General features: G+C 39.0%; 1 protein-coding gene across 3 annotated transcripts in view; it reads left to right on the top strand.

Moving 5' to 3' along the window:
• Positions 1-16,543, top strand: part of RBL2 (RB transcriptional corepressor like 2) — a 59,520-nt gene extending 42,977 nt beyond the window's left edge. For 2 of the 3 annotated variants that reach the window (XM_074968609.1, XM_074968607.1), the window contains exons 10-22: positions 2,158-2,267; positions 3,837-3,940; positions 4,424-4,561; positions 5,175-5,339; positions 5,989-6,100; positions 8,462-8,734; positions 9,203-9,486; positions 9,984-10,160; positions 10,283-10,354; positions 10,963-11,068; positions 12,736-12,941; positions 13,476-13,640; positions 14,542-16,543. In XM_074968609.1, the coding sequence (XP_074824710.1) occupies positions 2,158-2,267; positions 3,837-3,940; positions 4,424-4,561; positions 5,175-5,339; positions 5,989-6,100; positions 8,462-8,734; positions 9,203-9,486; positions 9,984-10,160; positions 10,283-10,354; positions 10,963-11,068; positions 12,736-12,941; positions 13,476-13,640; positions 14,542-14,712 (2,083 nt within the window). In that variant the 3' untranslated portion in view covers positions 14,713-16,543. The remainder of the gene's footprint in view (positions 1-2,157; positions 2,268-3,836; positions 3,941-4,423; positions 4,562-5,174; positions 5,340-5,988; positions 6,101-8,461; positions 8,735-9,202; positions 9,487-9,983; positions 10,161-10,282; positions 10,355-10,962; positions 11,069-12,735; positions 12,942-13,475; positions 13,641-14,541) is intronic. The other variant, XM_074968608.1, reaches the window with a different exon arrangement.
• Positions 16,544-20,149: the final 3,606 nt, after the last annotated feature.

The following is a 20,149-nucleotide window of genomic DNA, read 5'->3' as shown; positions in this document are numbered from 1 at the left end:
GGGATTGGGGAAGAAGAGGGGTGCGGGGTTTATGAGGGGGCTCAGGGAAGGGGGTTGGGCTGCAGGAGGCGTACGGACTGCGGGAGGGAGCTCAGGGCAGGGGTTGGGGTGCAGGAGGGGTGCACGGTACAGGCAGGGAGTTGGGGGGCGGGGTGCAGGAGGGATCGGGGGTGGCAGCAGTGCGCACTACAGCCAGGGCAGGCTCCCTGCCTACCCTGGCCCCAAGCCATGCTGCTGCGCTCTGGTAAGCGGCCGGCACCACCTCCCTGCGCAGCCCCTGGAGGGAGCGGGGGCCACAGGGCTCTGCATGCTGTCCTTGTCACGCTTCCAGGTACCTCCTCCGAAGCTCCCATTGGCCGTGGTTCCCCGTTCCTGGCCAATGGGAGCTGTGGGGGACGGTGTCTGGAGGCAAGGGCAACTCATGGAGCCCTCTGCCCCCCGGGGCCCCAGGGACATGATGCCACCCGCTTCTGAGAGCGGTGCAGGGCCTGTAGCACCACAGGAGGCAATCCCATGGGCCGGATCCAAAGCCCTGACAGGCCGGATCCGGCCTGCGGACCATAGTTTGCCCACCCCTGTCCTAGGATATTAGAGAGACATGGTGGGTAAGGTAATATCTTTTAGTGGACCAACTCTTTTGGTGAGAGAGACATGCTTTCAAGACACACAGGTAAAATCATGTAACTTTGTCAAGTAAATGAGTAGCGGAAGCTGCTGGAAGGTAGCTGTAGAAGGGCATAGGAGTCCCACAGAGAAGTCTTAAAATCCCACAGAGGAGGTCCTGGTCCAGTAATTTTATTCACATTTGTCCTTGAAGTTAATAGAAATATTTTCATTCAAAAGCACTATTCATATGACTACGGGCTGCAGGATCAGACCCCTTTCAAACAGGAAAATAGTAAGAAAAGTATCTTCAAGTCTGTTTTCCTCTACTACTTTTTATTTAAAGCTAAAAAATTAAAACCATTACACACTAAGAGAATATTAAATATAGAATACCATGTGTTTATATTTTATAACTTGTTAATCAATATATTTTAATACCCTTTTATAAAGTAAGATCTGGAAAGATGCTGTTAAATTATAATATTAGGCCCTGATCTTGCAAAGATGTGCATGTGCTTAACTTTAATTAGTATATATTAAAGCAGTACATGTTTGCTGCCAAAATTTTAAAGAAAGTCAAACCACAGAACTGGTGGAAGTCACTGGCAAAGCACCTAGAACCAGAGTGTGTTGAAGTCAAACCAGCTTTGATGGCAGTAGCTTCTTCTAAGGATGCAGAGAGAATATTTACTTCATTTCAGTTCAATAACTAGTTTGTTCAAAGTTAAGAAACCCGATTTGTAGTAGAAAAAGCAGGAAAGCTTATTTTCTTCTTCCAGTCTATGAATAAAAACTAATGTGAGAGGATGAGTTCTTCTAGTTCTAAAGATTAAGGACATTGTGACCAGAAATAATCAGTACAGTTCACTAGCTACAGGTAATATTTCTTTGTTTAATTAATCGGGTTTAAATGCAAGACATGTTTTTATATACTTATGTAACCAGCACATTTAAGGTAACTGAATTTAGTAATTTTAAAATGTTTTGTGCATTTTTAATTGGATTCCAGTTTCAATCTAAATAGAGCCTGACACATCAGTTTTAAAAAATGGTAGTAAATATACATCATGCACTATTTTCTAACATAATAAAAATTAAATGTGAATAAATGTGTTATGATATAATTGCTTAAATAAATGTATATAGATAGTGCATCATCCTGGTTAGCAAACAGAAGTACCAAAATTTAGTGGCTATATTTAGTTGCAAATCAATATGATTTAATAGTTACTGATGAGAATCACTTTTTGTTTAGGAAATAGCTAAAAGGTACAAATGGAAAACTAGATTACAATTTATTTAAATCAAATCAAGGATATCTGTTTGCTGACTTAAATCAGTGATTTAAATCACTAAGTCAGCCCACCTTGAGTGGGTCTAATCACAATGCATAAAGTTAGGCACATGGTGTTTGCATGATAGAAGAAGTTCTAGATCATCATCAGTTTTACTGCTTTAAAACTACTATGTTGAAGATTTATAAAAAGTAGATAAGGCTCTGTCTGACTTGCTGCTTGGTAAAGCATTTTGAAAAAATATTTATTTTGCCAGGGCATGTTCCAGGGATCCTTCTCAATCTATTGCAAAAAGAGTGAAAGAAATGTATGAAGTATATTGTCAGTGCACACAATCTGAGGGAGAATTCAGTAATTTCTCCAAGGGTGAGACATTTTATTTATAAAATGTAAGAATTAAAAATATCTTTAAAATACTGTGCTCTTTGAAAAGTAATTTATAATTTGAGACTTTCATTTTGGTTCAACAAATTTAAGATTTTTGCACAACGTATCCTTTCTGTGGAATTCTGCTATGCCTTTTATGTTTTCCCCTGGGTCCACACTGAAAATTTATCTCCACATAAGATGTCATAAGTACTTCAATGGGAGACCTCTGGGAAGGAGGGCAGGGGGAAGGGGACTGGAAATAGGTGCTGCAGGTGCCACTTTCCTCTGTCAGCACTGAAGAAATGCCCAGCCTGGCTTTATGGTGCACAGTGCTTTTGGATGCTATAGTCTTCTGAAGTAGAAATGAAACAGATGGCCCAGACCACTTGGGTTCTTTAAAAATCCCATAGCAATTTTAGCCCACCTGTGGAAATTCTCCAGGAAATAGGAAACCATACTTATTAGAAAGAGTTAGGCTTGGTTTTAATTTTTGTTATAATTTTGACACTCAGTGTTTATTCAAGCATTTTTTTTCTATTTGTATCCATTTAAATTTTCATAGCGGTGGAAAATTAGGGTAGGCGGGAATCAGACAAATTATTTAGTGACAGTAGCTGTTGATTCAAAACATGTAACCATTAAGACAACTTGTCAACATCACATGTCAAAATATAGAAAGTAAATATGCTTCAATCAAACTCTACATTCTCAAGCAGCATTTTTTTCTTTGCCTATCTGTACATTTGTTGTTGTCAGTGTAAATATTTTTCCATGGCTTGTGCATATGGTGAAATAGACGTTTGACATTTACCAATAAAAATCAACTCCTTCCAAACCTAGATATTAAGTTTAGAATTAATACAAGAAGAATCCAAGAGAAGAGAAAAAGCTATTCACTGTATTGAAAATTTTGGCAGATATATTGGAAGCTTATAAGCACAACCAAAAGAGCAAGTTATTTTCAAAATTTATCAGAATGTTGTAAGTCAGATTTCCCTGTGAAAACAGTTCAGCTACTGAAGGACAAACATGGGGGACAATTTCCCTCTATCAATATGGGACATTTTGTATCTACCAGTTATTAAAGCTACTTTCTGTTTATTGTTTGTACTCAATAGAAATTTGAAGGAGTATCTGTACCTTGAGATACTGATGCACCTCTTCTGTACTTATAGTAAAATTCACCAAAAGATTGTGTTAAATAGCAAGATTAAGGGTGATTGTTAGCTCTGGTGTCCTGGTCAAATTCCAGCTTCTGTTGCAGTTAAATTCTGCCTTCCTAAACTTCCCTCTGAGGCTTCAGTAATAAAAGCTATTCTTCACTTTCCCTGCAGTCTTCTTCTACCTCCTTACCATCCCCACCCCATCAGAAAGCATTTTGGGATCTCCCAAACTGAAAAGCTATATAAACGTAATCACAACATTTGTTACTGTAGCTTAATAAAGTCATTTTTATCCTCATTTTTATGAAAAAAGCTAATAGTAAAAAAACTAATGGCAATAGGTGGACCTTAAATCAGATATACAGAGTGTTTTTAATATTTTTCATTCTTTTTCCTCTTGCAGATAATGCTGGCAAGCATTTTCGTCTTGCTGAGGTTCTTTACTACAAGGTATTAGAGTCTGTCATTGAGCAGGAAAGGAGAAGATTAGGAGACACTGACTTATCAGTAAGTAAAATCAGTCATCAATCAGATAATTCACTTTTAAACTTGTTTCTTTCAGAAAGAACTAGTTGCACAGCATGACAAATGCTGTTAAGCCATTCAAAATTAGTAGGGAAGATAACTCCATAGTGAAGTTATTCTCTTAGCAATTTCCATATTAGATTGTTTAGTTTGCAAGTGCAAAGATGATATTTCTAACTGGCATTGCACACTGACTCTGGATTCAGTTCTGGCAGCAGAACGTGGGTGACAATTTTGCTTATGATGCAAAGGCAGAATAGAATGCAATTTACCCATCTGTAATTAGAGTTGTTAATGCATGTGAGTATGTAAATTCAAACAATGTTATACAATCTTTGTTTTAAAAAAATCTAACTTTTTAATACAATAAAGTACAAACCAAAGACTATTTGTTTGCCTTTTTTCTTCAATGTAGACATGTTTTTCTAAGCTAGGCTGAAGTTTATTTTAATATTTGTATTGCAGGCAATACTGGAGCAGGATGTGCTTCACAGGTCTCTCCTGGCATGTTGCCTTGAGATAATTACTTTTTCATACAAGCCTCCTGGAACTTTCCCATTAATTACAGAAATCTTTGATGTACCTGTTTATCACTTTTATAAGGTAAATGGCTTTGATCGTGTGAAGTGATGATTACCAGTCATGCTGGTTACTTCTGCAGACTTTTTTCTTGAAGCAAGATACTTTTTCCTCAGTTGGATGTGTAATTGCTTAAATTTCTAAGTTATGAAAACGATCATATGTGGGGTGGGGTTTTTTGTTTTGGTGGAGAAATTTAAACTGGAAAAATCATGTACTGTTAACTGTGTAATGCATTGGTAGTGTCCAAATTGTCTAGCTAAAAAATAATGGCACTGGACCACAACGTTTACATGGATTAATGGGCACTTCCTATTTCACTTCTTGACTTATTGAAAATAAACATTTATCTTCAAATCTTGTAACTTTGGTCTGACAGAGTTGTAATTATAGTGATTGATTGATGTAGATTTAATTGTATCTAGCTGTTGGGGAACTAGTATGACAGTTACATACTATTATTGAATTAGAACAGACCTTTTTCTGTCGGGATTAATGTGATGCTTCACAAATTTAATATAAACCCATTTGAAAGGGAACAACATGAAAGGTATGATGATCTCACTTATTGTATTGGTCACACAATGTCCTGGTTTAACATTGTAATAGGTAGGTTTCATATCTACTCACTTCACAGGTAATAGAGATTTTTATTAGAGCAGAAGATGGCCTTTGTAGAGAGGTGGTAAAACACCTTAATCATATTGAAGAGCAAATCTTGGAGAGTATGGCATGGAAACGCGAATCTCCATTGTGGGACAGAATCCGAGATAATGAGAACAAAGTTCCTACCTGTGAGGAGGTAAGTGTGAGAAGTAACAGCTATTTCATTTTTTTAATCCTTGTTATAAGTTTCAAGAGGCCTTGTTCAGTTTAGATGGCACTCCTTAGTAGTTCAGCCATTGGGCATTTGGGATATGAAGGCCTCATAGTGAACCTGAGCAAGTCTTTCCCCGCATGTGAATATTGAGATGAAGTAGCATTATGATTAAAATGATGGAAAACAGAAGTAAGTTGTCCAATCTTCTAAAATAATACATATTTAAAATGAAGCAAGGTATTAACAGCAACCTTTAGGTGTGCAACTGTGGCGAGCATAGCAGTGCTTAGCATTCTCTCTACAAAATTGATATATGACTTGTGCCTTTTTCCTCCTTCCCCCCAGTAAATAAGATTAATAAAATCCTGGCCCTGTTTACTTTACTGAGAGTTTTATCATTGAATTCAATGAAGTTAGGGTTTCTCTCGCTCACTTGTTTGTTTCATTCCCCTCTCCAGTAACTTGCTCTTTGAAATTGGACACAGTGATATAATGTGCTGCTTAAACTGGCCTGATTTTTAGAGTGCATCAGTGTCTAAACAAGGCTAGAAATCAGTTGGATTCTTCAATTAATTCATTTAATAATTAAATAAACATGCTGAAATTAATGGTTACATCAATATTATTTTAGGTAATGCCACCTCACTATTTTGAAAGGTCTAATGGGAACAGTCTGGTAGGCTCTCCTTTGACTCCAAGAAGGATCAGTGAAGTTCGTGCTGAAACTGGAGGGCTTGGAAAAGGTGAGATGTTAAAAATAAAATGTGTAGCCTGCACACAGTTACATACAAGCTATAGAATATTGCTACATGTTTAAAATAACTAATGTATGTTCCAAATAGCGTCAAGGAAAGTTGCAACTATGCATTGACTAGAACAAAGCAAATAATATTTTTTTTTCAGTTCAGAGGACTGTCATCATTCCAGTCTGACACAGATATGCCCCATTGCAGGTGGGCCCTTACTTGATTTTTTTCCCCCTCAGCCAGGATATCAACAAGTCCAGACAGATGCTAAAGAGCACCTCCTGGTGGAGGATCTCATTAATTAATAGAAAAGCTAATGCAGAAAATAAAACTTTCACCTGAACATCCCCACCAGGGTGATTAGGTCATTCTTAGTGCATGTCCCCCACCTGAGTTCAAGGCTTGCCTCTGCCCAGGCTCTTCCCTCCTGGTTTTAGACTTCTTGCCCCTTCTGGAGTAATGTCCTTCTCAGGAGTCCAGGGTGCAGGGTGGTCTGTTGACAGTATCTCTTCTCCAGGGACAGCGGGCGATCCTTGCTAGGCTAGGCTTCTGGCCACTGCCTGGGAGACCAGGCCTGCTTGGATGCCTGCTGACTGCACTCCTGGAAGTTCTCCATTTTGATGGGCTCCCTGCTCAGCTCTCTGGCTCAAGCTTCTCCTGGGAACTCCCCTCCCCAGGAGCATTGTTTCACTTTGGAGTTACCCAAGTTCAGTTAGAGGGAACCATTTCAGTAGGTCCGGGTGCTCAACTAAGCAGCTACCTGGGGCAGTTAGTTACCCCCAAGTGAGGCCTTCATAAGGCAGGGTGGGCCTTAAAAGTCCCCATAAAGAGCAGCTGCCCAGTTTGAGGCCAAATTGAGAAATAATCCAGTTCAATTGTAATTGAATCAGAAAAAAATATTTTGCATCAAGTGAAACATTTGTCAACTCAGAAAAAATCATTAATTTTAGTGGTGCTGGTATACGAACAAAAAAGTGGCCAAATCTGAATTCAAAACTTTGTCAAAATGAAATAATAAAACATTTGACTATTTTTAAATTGCTTTTCCTAGGCCCAGGTTATTCATCCAGTTTGACCTGAATTCATTAATAGTTTCAGAACACTGGGAGGGGAACGCATTGTGACAAAAAAAATTTGCCCAGTTCTAATATTGACATTAGAGCAAATGAGATGCAATAAAAACCTGTAATATTTCATTTGAAATCTTTGTTCAACCTTATTAGCCTACAAATGAAATCTATGAAATGACAGTGTAGATGTTCTATTATAGAATACAGGAAGAGGTTATGGTTCTCATAAGTTCTTGCTCAATGATAAAATTGCTCTATTTTGGTAAAACGCTTTACGAGTTTAGAGTAGCAGCCATATTAGTCTGTATCCGCAAAAAGAAAAGGAGGACTTGTGACACCTTAGAGACTAACAAATTTATTTGAGCATAAGCTTTCGTGAGCTACAGCTCACTTCGTTGGATGCAATGAAAGCTTATGCTCAAATAAATTTGTTAGTCTCTAAGGTGCCACAAGTCCTCCTTTTCTTTTTAAGAACTTAAGTGAGTTTTCTATATAAAAGAGTGACTATCAACAGCCTTAAGGTAGCACCCAATAGTATAACCTGGGGATAAGAGCAAGAAAAACATCAGAGAAAAGTAAACTTAAGGTCTGTTGTAGTGTTCACTAATTGTAATTAGTGCTACAAAGGATAGGATCATACATATAAATCGTTCACTTATTGTGTATAATCATTAAGGAACAAAAAGCAGCAATCTAAGATTTTCTGCTACCCTTTTCCCTGCCCCACAAACTGTTGTAGTATGTTTTTGACTATTCAAGAATAATCATTTTTAAAAAAAAACAAAAAACACCTCGGCTATTGTTGTTTCATTTACAAAAAACAAGTAATTTCTCTAACATTTATTCATGTATGAGATAAGGTTATTAAAAAACTTTAAACAGTTTGGCTAAAACAGTTTGCTTTTTTAGTAATACACTGAAATGGCAGCCTTATTTAGACAGTTGCATGTGACATGGACATCTTATTCATATAGTAGTTAAGTTGGCTTTTAAAAGTTGCTTCTGCTAAAGTGTGTTATATTATAGCCAACCTGTTTCTCAGATGGGAAGGTAGTTTTAGAAGCTGTGGTCCTGTGATAGCTCATCTTACAGGATATTTTAAATACTGTGTGTTATTCACCAGTGTGGCTTCAGAGAGATTTAAAGACACCTAGCTGGGAACAGTTCTAGAGGACATTGGTTTGATTAGATGAAGTTTTACAGCACTGGGGCAATGATAAAGCTTAAGCATTACTGAAGTGTAAAGCTCACGTTAAATGTTTGTTTGTTTTCTTTTAAATATCTTCAGGTCTTTCGTCTTCTCCAACCACACTGTATGACAGATACAGTTCTCCTACAACCAACCCTACTAGGAGAAGGCTATTTGTGGATAATGATAATCCCCCTGACAGTGGAACTCCTGTAAGAGTTTCACAGCAGCCTGTAGTAAATACTGTGCCAGTGCAGAATGTGACACCTGAAACGATGTCAGTTACTCCAGTGCCTGGACAGACTTTGGTTACTGTGGCAACTGCCACTGTCACAGCCAACAACGGACAAACTGTTACAATACCAGTACAAGGTGAGGGGGAAGCTCTGGGAGAATGGATTGCATCGATTACCACCAGAAACACTGAATTGCTTATCAGTAGGGAGTGAATGAGTAAGTAGACATGTGGGAGTGGAAGGAAATGAAAAAGAAAGGCCTGGGGGCTATAAAACAGGAAAGTAATAAATGGGAAAAGGCGTGGGTACTATTTAGCTGTTGAACACTGGAGCAAACGTACGTTTGCTTCCCAGCTGCCTTGTATAGAAGTCATCTGTTTAACTAGCCTCCTCTTCATTGATTGAAAGTAACTAAGGTTAGCCAGTTATCTTTTGGTCCATTTATGATCACGATTCCTCGTGTTCTTTCTGGAACATTTTCTGTTACCTGCCACTACACACTTATTTAATAACTGTTCATCACTAGAAAGGTTACTGGTGCTCAGGAAGCATGGTTGGGGTTTTGAAGACACCCTTTACTGAATTCATTTCTGTTTAATTACAGGCATTGCCAATGAAAATGGAGGAATAACTTTCTTCCCAGTTCAGGTAAATGTAGGTGGCCAGGCTCAAGCTGTCTCTGGCTCCATCCAGCCACTCAGTGCCCAGACCCTGGCTGGTGGTACCCTTAACACTCAGATGAGTGGGGCGGCCCTTCAGTTACCAGGCCAAGTTGCAGTTCAACAGATCTCTCCTCCTGGAGACCAACAAAGACAAAACCAGCAGTTCTCTACTATCAGCAGCAGCAAACCCCGAAAGACTGGCTCTCTGTGTCTCTTCTTTAGAAAGGTACCTTCCACTGTGAAATGTCATGTCACTGCAGTATGGGCTTTACTGGAAACATACAGAACAATGTAAAATTGTTAAGATGTCTAATTAGTAACAGGCTGTTTATATATTAAAACCAATTTTTTGAAAACTATTTACTTGCCTACCAGGACTTGGAGTTCAGAGTCATGTTTCTCCTGTAAGCGTTAAAACACAGTATGTTCCTTCTTTGGTTTAAATCTGTGGTGTTGGTTGTTACAAGGGAAAAACAGTCTTGAACCCAGGTCTTGTCAGGCAAGCAAAAGGAACTAGTTTTCAAATTTGGTTTAAAATGGACATTTTATTGTACACATACGTGCTGCCTATTGATCTGAGGTCTTAAACAGCTCATATTTTAAAAAAACATGCTGAGCTTTCCTTTTCATTAATTACTATAGTGGATAAAGTTTTATGTTTAGAAAGCCATGCAAGTTTAAAGAGCTTGATTTTGTCCTAATCAATGCTCTTCCTTCCAAAAGGTTTATCACTTAGCAAGTGTTCGACTGCGGGATCTCTGTGTCAAACTGGATATTTCTGATGAGTTGAGGAAGAAAATCTGGACATGTTTTGAGTTTTCCTTGGTACAGTGCCCTGAGCTCATGATGGACAGACATTTAGACCAGCTGTTAATGTGTGCCGTTTATGTAATGGCTAAGGTAAGATGAATAAAATACACATCTGCTTTTTATTCATAACAGTAAAACAAAATTTATCTGGATTACTAGTAGTGTAAGGCAGCTGCATTTCCCAACCAAATAAAAAAAAATGTCTTTTTTAGGTTACAAAGGAAGATAAGTCCTTTCAGAACATCATGCGCTGCTATAGGACCCAACCACAAGCAAGGAGTCATGTAAGTACAATTAATATTGAAGTAATGGGGTTTATATTTTTACTGAGCCCCTCAATTACTTATAGTAGCTACCATCTTCAGGTATATTCCATGAAAGGGAATCTAGAGTGACAACCTTTAATCTTCACTAGTGGAATTTAACACTGAAATGGTATAAATTTCTTTATTCCAACAGGATTCCATTTATTTCCCAAAAATTTAAACTGCATAAACCCTGATTGGTACAGTGCAGGTTGCCAATACCTTTTAGTAGTTTTTGAAGAGGAGGATGGCTAAATCCAAAATTCTTAGCTAACTACATGCTGTTTGGCAAAACTTGGTTTAGATTCAAAATGTCTTCATTTAAAACCTAAGGTATAGTGCCCTCATTGGTGATATTCTTGTAAATAAATAGGAAGATGCATTTAAATATGTGGTATTAGGGGTTAAAAAATTAGGCTGCAAAAATATTCTTTTCTAAGGATGTATATTGGGATAGTCAATATTGTTTCAGTAGTTTCTCTTGTAATAAAAACATCTCTTTAACAAGTACTGATCTTTCATACAAACCCTTTGCTGCTTGCATATATGGCTTCCTTCAATTTGTTTATCTCTTTGGCTTTTTGCAGGTATATCGGGCCGTCTTGATAAAGGGCAGAAGACCACGCCATCGTTCTGGCAGCAGTGATAGCAGTATCCAGCAGAATTCCCCAACAGAGAGGAGTAAAGATAGAAGTAAGTGATTCCAAACAATTGTATGTGAACTAGTCCTCCCCCATTAAGAGAGCTGTCATCTTAATGTTAATCCTGGGGAAAGGAAGTGTTTTATCTAGCTTCAAAGAAGATTTGAACAACCACTTCTCATGTATGGATTTCACCACCTCAAAATAGAGTAGTAAAAATGAAATGGTTTAATTCTTGGGCAACCAGCTATTTTAAATTTAGACAGGTATGGTAATATTTCAGTAACAAGACAGCTGCAGAATTTAACTCCAAGTAAATCTGCTCGATACTGGAGCTGCCCTTTACAGTTTTGTCTCTACAGCTGAGTATTATCATCAACCATGGCAACAACTCAGGAGAATTTATATCGAACAAGTAGAGGCATTTTTGATATTTGCTGTCCCTAACCCAGCCAGTCTCCCTCAGGTTTGGCTTGGGCTTTTATAGCAGTCGACCCCCACTTTTGTCTGAAGCGATGTGTGCTGGCAGACACATAAGCCACTAGTCTGATGCACCAGTTAGTGCTGTTGTGCAGAAGACTCCCCTGTAAAGTGAACTGTCCCCAGACAAAATAAATGCCAGCAAGTATGAAAAGTGGTTACTCGTGTTCAGGCTGCCTTTATAAGTAGTTGGGGTTAAATGCAAGTGCAGCAGCCTCCTCTTTCTTTTCTAGGTCTAGAGAAGAACTAGAGTTTAATTGCGAGATCGCCTTAGCAAGAATTGAGGCAGGCCAGCACCATCTCTAAGAGAACTGAAAAAAACATTCACTCAAAGTCCATTTGCCCTTGGGAGGTGTTCTCACTGCACACACGCCCCATGACTCTTCACTTTCTCTTTGAACATAGGAGTACCCCATTTACATTAGCATCACAAGAGGAAAAATTCTCCATCCACATGTCAGGGACTTCTCTCTCAGGGCCTAATCTGAACATCCATTCCCTGAGTGCAGGTACAACTTTTTCTAAAGCACAAAGAAATTGATGCTTACCTGCTCAGACTTAACGCCATCGCACCGCCCCTATGAACATCTCTATAGAGGATGTTGGTAGTGATCCCTAGATTTAGGGTGCCTAACGTGTCCATCTTAAAGGATGCTTGTGACTTTTGAGTAGTTCATGCTTCAAAATTTCATCAACAAGGGAGTGGAAGAGAGCGGAGGTAAGAACAAGCGTGGGTATATGGCCCACCAGCCACCCCAGGACTCAGTGGTCCAGTCCTTCTCTTTCTCCCCCCCCTTTTCTGCTGCTTCCAGCTAATGTCTGCCCTGGAACTTCAGTGATCAAACCTTGTTTATGAAGTAGTTGTGGGAAGGTGGGGCTTGATACGCTTGCACATTTTTTTTAAACTTTTCTTTTAAAAAAAATTTTTGAAAAAGGTAATTTCCAAGTTAAAAGAACATTTAGGTTGCAGTATCAAGCACTCACTGTTAGAAAATGCCAGATTTATAGTTGCCCACCCAACCTTAATTCTGTCCCCTTGTGTGCAGTATTTTCCCACAGGATGAATGTGCAGCCAACCATAGAGCTGGCATTTAACTTTTGAGTAGAGCTTAAAAAATTTTAATGTGTGTTTTGTTCTCTTTTTTAATAAGAGCACCAACTGGTGCTGAAGTGACTCTGAAATGCATTTAATAGTAATGGCCAGATAAGAGGGTTGTAATGTTACTCTTCCCTTTCCAGCTAGCAGAGACTCTAGTCCTGTCATGAGATCTAGCAGCACCCTGCCAGTACCACAGCCGAATAGTGCACCCCCGACTCCCACACGACTGACAGGCACAAACAGTGATATTGAGGAGGAGGAGCGAGGGGACCTTATTCGGTTCTATAACAACATCTATATTGAACACATGAAAGAATTTGCCTTGAAGTACTCTTCCACAAATGCTGTAAGTGATCTTAATTACCTTCATTAGTAAATAAAAACTAGAGCAAGGTGGTGGGTGAGGTAACATCTTTTATTGGACCACTGCTGTTGGTGTGGTGTTCTTACACATAGTAAAAGTGCTCTTGCCACCTCACCTGCGTTGCAGTCAGCAACCATGAGAGAGGTGTTTTTTTCACTTTAAAAAAAAGAAAGGGCAGCAGCAGAGAATAAGCATTTGTACTTACCCTATCTTCCAGGATGGGGGGGCTTTAATTGTTCATAAAAGTATTTTGAGATCCTTGGTGCCATACCCAACTGTATTTTTAGTATTTAAGAGGAAGAAAGTGCCCTCCCCCTTCAGTGAGGTATGCATCTCTGAATTCTGATGAAGAGTAGTGTTGTGCTTTATAAAGATTACAGTATCTGTTACCATGTTTCAGGATAGAGTAAAGTGGATCATCCATTTGCTTTTAAAAAAAAGAGTCAAGGGCCTTATGCATGCACTAGTCTCTGTTGAAAAAGTGGTAGTGATTGATTTGTTCTTTTACCTTAACAGACTGATGCTCCTCCACTATCTCCTTATCCATTTGTAAGAATTGGCTCCCCCCGCAGAATACAGCTGTCTCAGAATCACTCAATCTACATCTCACCACACAAAAATGAGTCTACACTTTCTCCGCGAGAGAAAATATTCTACTACTTCAGCAGCAGCCCCTCTAAGGTAAGAGTAAACGGTTAATATTCCAAAAATTGGGGGGGGGGGGGGTAGTTGTATTATTTTTAGAGCCCTTAATGTAGCATCCCTTTTTGCAAGTTTAAAAAAAAAAACAAAAAGACGTAGAGAGATGTGAGATTTGCAGGTGCATTCACATAGCTAGCTCTCAAGTGCTGTTGGTTTTGCCTATAAATAAATATTGCGCCTGCAAAGTTGCACATGCAGTTATTTAGGTGTAACAGAAAAGGCAGTTTAAAGCACTCTAATGACTAAGTCACTTTTGAAAATGGGACTTTGGATAGTGCGCTGTAGAGTTGCACCCTAGCTTGCCATATACTAAGAGAAAATGACGACTGAGAATAGGGAGCTGATGCACATGAAATATGATAGTGTATTTTCATTCATAGATTTCACACGGAGTAACTGAAAACCCTAGCAAGACAGTGACCCAGACTAGAGAGAACGTTCTCCTTATACATTTCACTCCAACAAGTTCCATAGTAACAGAAAAGCAACGATAAAGGGGAGAAAATGATGTAGTGTTTGACATGCCAATAATGATACAGGCTAGTTACAGTAGTGGAAGGGGACATAGCAGGAATAGGGGTTACAACGAAGGGAGAAGATAATGCTGGAATAAATAAATAGACCTAAATTAATGCTCATGATAGACTGATACCCTCCACTGCTGTAGATTTGAAACTCACTGCTTCCTTCAAAGTTTATATATGGTCATGCTTTGGTGCACATGAGAGTAACAAACCAATATGGAATCCTTGTCAGGGCTACTCAGTGAATGACATTCTCCCCATATGCAAGGTTGGAAAAGAGACGGGTTTTGCTTTAGAATCATCCTATGAACCTGTGAATATCCACATTTCCTATTCTTGCTATGATTATGTTTCAGAGGCTGAGCGAGATTAACAGCATGATTAGAACTGGAGAGACCCCCACAAAGAAAAGAGGCATTCTCTTGGAAGATGGTACTGAATCACCAGCCAAACGGATCTGTCAAGAGAATCACACTGCTCTACTAAGAAGATTACAAGATGTAGCAAATGATAGAGGTTCTCACTGAGTTTAATCAATTGTTTGTGTTCCAGAGCAGATTCTCTTTCTTTGTCTGTCCCTGGCCATTCTGTTTTGAGGAGGTGAATGCTGAGCATCTTCCAAGCTAACCTGTGGCTGAGAATGGTAGTATTTGACCTTCAAACAGAAATCTCCCTTTAGACTGCATTGAGTCTTTGAACTCTCCCATAAAGGGGAGTGGAGACTGCTGCTGCACACTTTATCCCATTGTGGTCAAGCACATCGCTAAAGTCATACTTCCACCTCTGAGGCTAACCCCAGGCATGGCTTATATGCTGTGCTTTACAATGAGGACACATGCAAGTTTTTAATTAAACTGCTTTCTAAACTATTTTGATATTTATTGCTGAGACAATGTACTCAATATAGTTTCCTAGCTTGTGATAGGAATTTTGTGTACAGGGTTTAGCCCCCAGCTGCATACATTGTTTTTTTTGGTGCTTTACTATTCTTTTTGCTGTAACTAGCAAGTCATTATTACTGGTCAGATCCAGGAGTATTGCACCAAGATATTCAAATTACTCATGTATAAGCTTTGTTTCTGTGGTAGGGATGACCCATTATCTCTAGTGCTACAGCGAGGAATGCTGACAGCCCAGTTTGGACTTCAGAGCAGATTGGGAAGATTTCTTTTATGAGGTAGGGAAAGAATACCTTATGAAATTACCTAAACGGATTCTCATCCAGATCAGGTTGTTTTGTTTTAATGTATGGGCACTTTGCTGTGTAGGCAATTCTGTTAATGCATTTTTTAGCTGTGCAATGTTTTAAAGTGAACTCAAGTTCAAGGGGAGGCACTTTTGATAGGGCTGTGAAGCATAAATTTTAAAAAGCAAGTTAGTTTTGCTGTATATTTGCAATGGCACTTTTTGAATGTAAATATTTTTCAAATGGCTGAGGCTTAAGATGTATTAAAGTGATGACTTTCTATTTATATGACATCCCCTAGATACCCTGTCAGTAAATGATGTTAAGCTAAAACTAATTCTTTGTGTGTATGCAAGTACTGCTAGGGGAAGTTTGCTTTTTTTCAAACTCAATATCCAGAATCATTTTTTTTGATGGTAGCTGTATCTTCCTTGTGCATTATATTCAATTTGGCTTTTTTTAAATGTCTTCTGATTAAGTCTAGTCCAATGAAGGTGCCATTTCTTCTCCCCAAAACAGAAAACTGGTGCATATAATAAATCTGGAAAAGGTACTTAGAAACATGCTGACATGTTTCTAAGTACATCTATTACTGAGGAAGCATTAAAGCAGCAGTTCTTAAACTATAGGGCGTTCCTCCCTGTGCTTTTTATTTAATTGCCCCAGGTGATGGGGGCCATGTACATGTATGAGGCAGGGTACAATTAACCCCCCCCCCCCCCCGCCCCCCAAAATAGCCCTGTGCGGGCAGTGCTAAGTCAGCTATGAAAAGTGAGACAAATTTCGCTGGCACAGCACAGCCTCAGAACTGGGCTGTAGAATATGTACTTGTGTGGCAGGGGAGTGATTGACTTGTAGAGGAGAGTACTGTTGACCACTAATACAGCATTTATCACTTTCAAGATTTGTTAAACAGCTACTTAAATTCCATGTTTTCAATAATGATTAGAATGGAAAACCTATTAGGATTTAATTCAGTTTTAAATTGAATTAAAATAAAACGAAAGTTAACCAGTAACTTGTTTTTTAACATGCATAACAAAGATTCAACAGCGGTTTTGAGTGTTTCTGTAAAAATATTTATGAACTGTCAGATTCTTATTACAATACTGTACCTTACTTTGTCTGAAGTGTATTTTTCAATAAAGACCATTATAAACATCGCAAGTACTGAATGTTAGCTGATGTAATTTCCTGGGGGCAAAAAATCACTGGTTTGTGCCTCTGCATGAAGAAAGAGAAACTGTCACCCAAGCCATACAGATGGTTATGGGGCTATTATGAATACATTATTTTGAGTGGACAGCCATAGAATGCTACAGCATCATGTTGTAGAGGTACAATCAGGATTTCATCCGTACTAGCTGCAATAACAAATCTACTTGGCTGTGGCCAGTAAGAAACGTACAGATTCACATTTTAAAGGTGAATCTGTGTAATGCTGTCTTTCTCTGCTACTTAGCAATCTAGTAAAACTAGCAGCTCTGTTCAGAGTCACTACTGTTACTCAGATCCTGCAGTGGTGACAGTGTTTTGATACTATTCAATGGTAGAATGCTGAGTAACAGCAGAGACTGTTCAAATGAGAGCCAGAGTCCTTCCTGCACCCCAGGAGAGGCATCATGCAACAGGGGAAATAAAGCCACTGCTGCTCCACCCTTTCAGCCACAGGAGCTTAAGGGCTAGACCTGACTACTGATGCAGTGTATGGTAGGTTACATACAATCTTACCTTTAATTGCAAGTATCTCTGAAAGTTCACAAAAAGAAAAGGAGTACTTGTGGCACCTTAGAGACTAACACAGCTGCTACTCTGAAAAGTTAAGTAATTTCATACACCAGATGCTTGGGAAATAGAGCAACCACAATACATAGAAGCTATTTTTATTGAAATGCACTATTTAAGGAAATCTGTCAAGACTATATTTATTACCTCCAACAGGTGTTTAAATTGACTCTGGAATGCAGAGCTTTATAACATTTTCTTTAAAAATGTCAGTAACTGTTGCTATGATTTGTGCCTTGTATAGAATATTTGACAGGAACCTTTAATTACAAACTGTAAATGTACCACAAATAGTAGATTGTAAATCTAGGAGCCATTAGATCAAAAGGCAAACCAACAGGGCACCTTCCTTGTACAAGACAGAGTAGTATAGACCTGATCTTAAGAAAATAAACTTAGGATTTGTTTTAGAAAGAGACCTGCTTGTATAAAGGTGGGAGGATATTCTTTGTTGGTTTATAGCTCTGATAAAACATCTTAAGCCATGAAAGTGGGCCTCTTTGTAAAAGAGAAAAATCTTCAGTCGTAACCCCCACAAGGAAGTCTAGAAATATCCTTATTTAAACTGATTTTGTTCATAGACACTTCAAACTTTGAGAACATTAATGGTTAGAAGTAATCCATATCTTTTGTAAAATGTTTTCCAACTCATGTTTCCTCTTCAATGGTTGAAAGCCTGTGTGTCCCTCCAGTGCTTAAGATAAACATCTGAAAGGAAGCTTATTTACACATTGTATCTAAATGCAAGCTCTTCCTAGAATAGCTGTACTATACCTTGTTTGGTGAAGGGTAAGATGTTTTATGTAAAAATACACTGAAGTCATATGATAAGCTGTTAATGGGCAGGATTAGTTATCTATCCGGCAGTGCTTCAGCCACTCTTCACCAAACTCAAAAAGACCAGAACTAAGGATTCTTAAGAAATGGCAAGACCATGCCTTATTTGATGAGCATTTATGTTTAAATGACTAATAGTAATTTAAAAGTAGACACAGGAAGGAGTTTGGATTCCTCAAACTTCCAACCCCTATGAAATCCTGAGGGAACTAAAGGGATCTCAGAAAATGAACTGAACAAACAAAAAGCTAAATTATCTTTTAAAAGGCTCTGAGAATTTCCCTACCACAAAGACAAAAGCAATATAATTATGACCTTGCTGCATATTCAGGAGCAGAAGATGCTAGCATGTGAGGTGACAGCAGCTGATGGATTAATTCAAATAGCTGCTAAATCTCTAGAAGAGGTGGGTCTTCCACCTTCAGTGAGACTATGGAAACTATCATAAATTCATCTGAACTAAGACACAGCTTTACATTTAGACTCTCTTGCACACAGTCTTGGTTCAGACAGTTATTTTATCTCAACACCTTTACAAGTAACTGAACAGCAGCAAGAAGCAGAAACTTTCTAGCCAAGCACTACTGCTGCAACATGACATCACTGAGACTTCAATACTACTGGTGAGCTGGAGTTCACAAAAGCACTGCCAAAGGATTAAAAACATTTCAAGAAAAATATTTAAATGCTATCATTTAAGGTGCCTCTCCAATTAAACACCAGATAGTGTAGTACATCAGCTAACCTGGGTGAACAGAAATTTGGGATATAGTTTAAATGAAAGATTCTTACTATTCATTATGTCTGAACTCTTCCGCTTCTTTTAAGTAATCTATTTAGATGAGCCTCTGGTTTCCCAGGCCTTCTTAGTTAAGATCACTAACCTTTGCTCACTTATAAACTTCCTAAGGTATCCAAGCAAAACCAAATAGGATTCACCAACTCAAATTAAATTCCTTTCCCCATCTATATTAGCCAGTTGAGATATCTATGTAGGATACATTGAGACAGGGCCCACTGCTGGTTTGGGGAATATCCAATAGGTTTTAGTTCACCTAAAGAAGCGTTTTCCACCACAACATATCCCTCTTAAGGTATAATCTTTATTGAAAACTCTCCACAGAGGGACATGCAGAAGAGATTGTAACCATTGTTTATTGCTTGTTTTTAGTCTGTTTCTCTCTTCAATTTAAAAACCTAAGTACAGCCATACTGGGTCAGACCAATGGTCCATCCAGCTCAGTATCCTGTCTTCCAATAGTGGCCAATACCAGGTGCTGCAGAGGGAATGAACAGAACAAGTAATCATCAAGTGATTACCCTGTCGCCCATTCCTAGCTTCTGGCAAACAAAGTCTAGGGATACTTCAGAGAAAGGTTTTGCATCCCTGCCCCAGCCTGGCTAATAGCCACTGATGGAACTATCCTCCATGAACTTATCTAGTTCTTTTTTGAACCCTGTTATAGTGTTGGCCTTCACAACATCCTCTGGCAGGGAGTTCCACTCTGTTGCATGAAGAAATACTTCCTCGTTTTAAACCTGCTGCCTAGTAATTTCATTTGGTGACCCCTGGTTCTTGTGTTGAGGAGGAGTAAACAACACTTCCTTATTTACTTTTTCCACACCACTCATAATTTTATAGACCTCTATCACAGAGGTGGGCAAACTACAGCCCACAGGCCAGATCCATCCTGGCCAGGGAGGCTAGCCCCCAGCCCCTCCCCCACAGCCTCAGCTCACCATGCTGCCAGCGTTCTGGGTTCCAGGAGCAGGCAGGCAGGGGACAAGGATCAGGGGGGTTGTATGGGTGGGAGATTCTGAGGGGGCAGGAAGGGGCAGGGGTCAGGCTGTTCGATGAGGCACAGCCTTCCCTAACCCCACCCTCCATACAGTTTTTGAATCCCGATGTGGCCCTCAGGCCAAAAAGTTTGCCCACCCCCTTAATCATCTCTTTTCCAAGACAAGAAGTCCTAATCTTATTAATCTCTCCTCATATGGAAGCTATTCCATACCCCTAATCATTTTTGTTGCCCTTTTCTGAACCTTTTCCAATTCCAATATATCTTTTTTGAGATGGGGCGACCAGATCTACACACAGTATTCAAGAGGTGGGTGTACAATCAATTTATATAGAGGCTTTTGATATTTTCTGTCTT

The sequence above is a fragment of the Natator depressus genome, chromosome 12 (assembly GCF_965152275.1).
Source record: "Natator depressus isolate rNatDep1 chromosome 12, rNatDep2.hap1, whole genome shotgun sequence".
NCBI classification, from domain to species: domain Eukaryota; kingdom Metazoa; phylum Chordata; order Testudines; family Cheloniidae; genus Natator; species Natator depressus.
The sequence above is the reverse complement of the archived record's forward strand: the minus strand, read 5'-3'. Positions and strand labels throughout refer to the sequence as shown.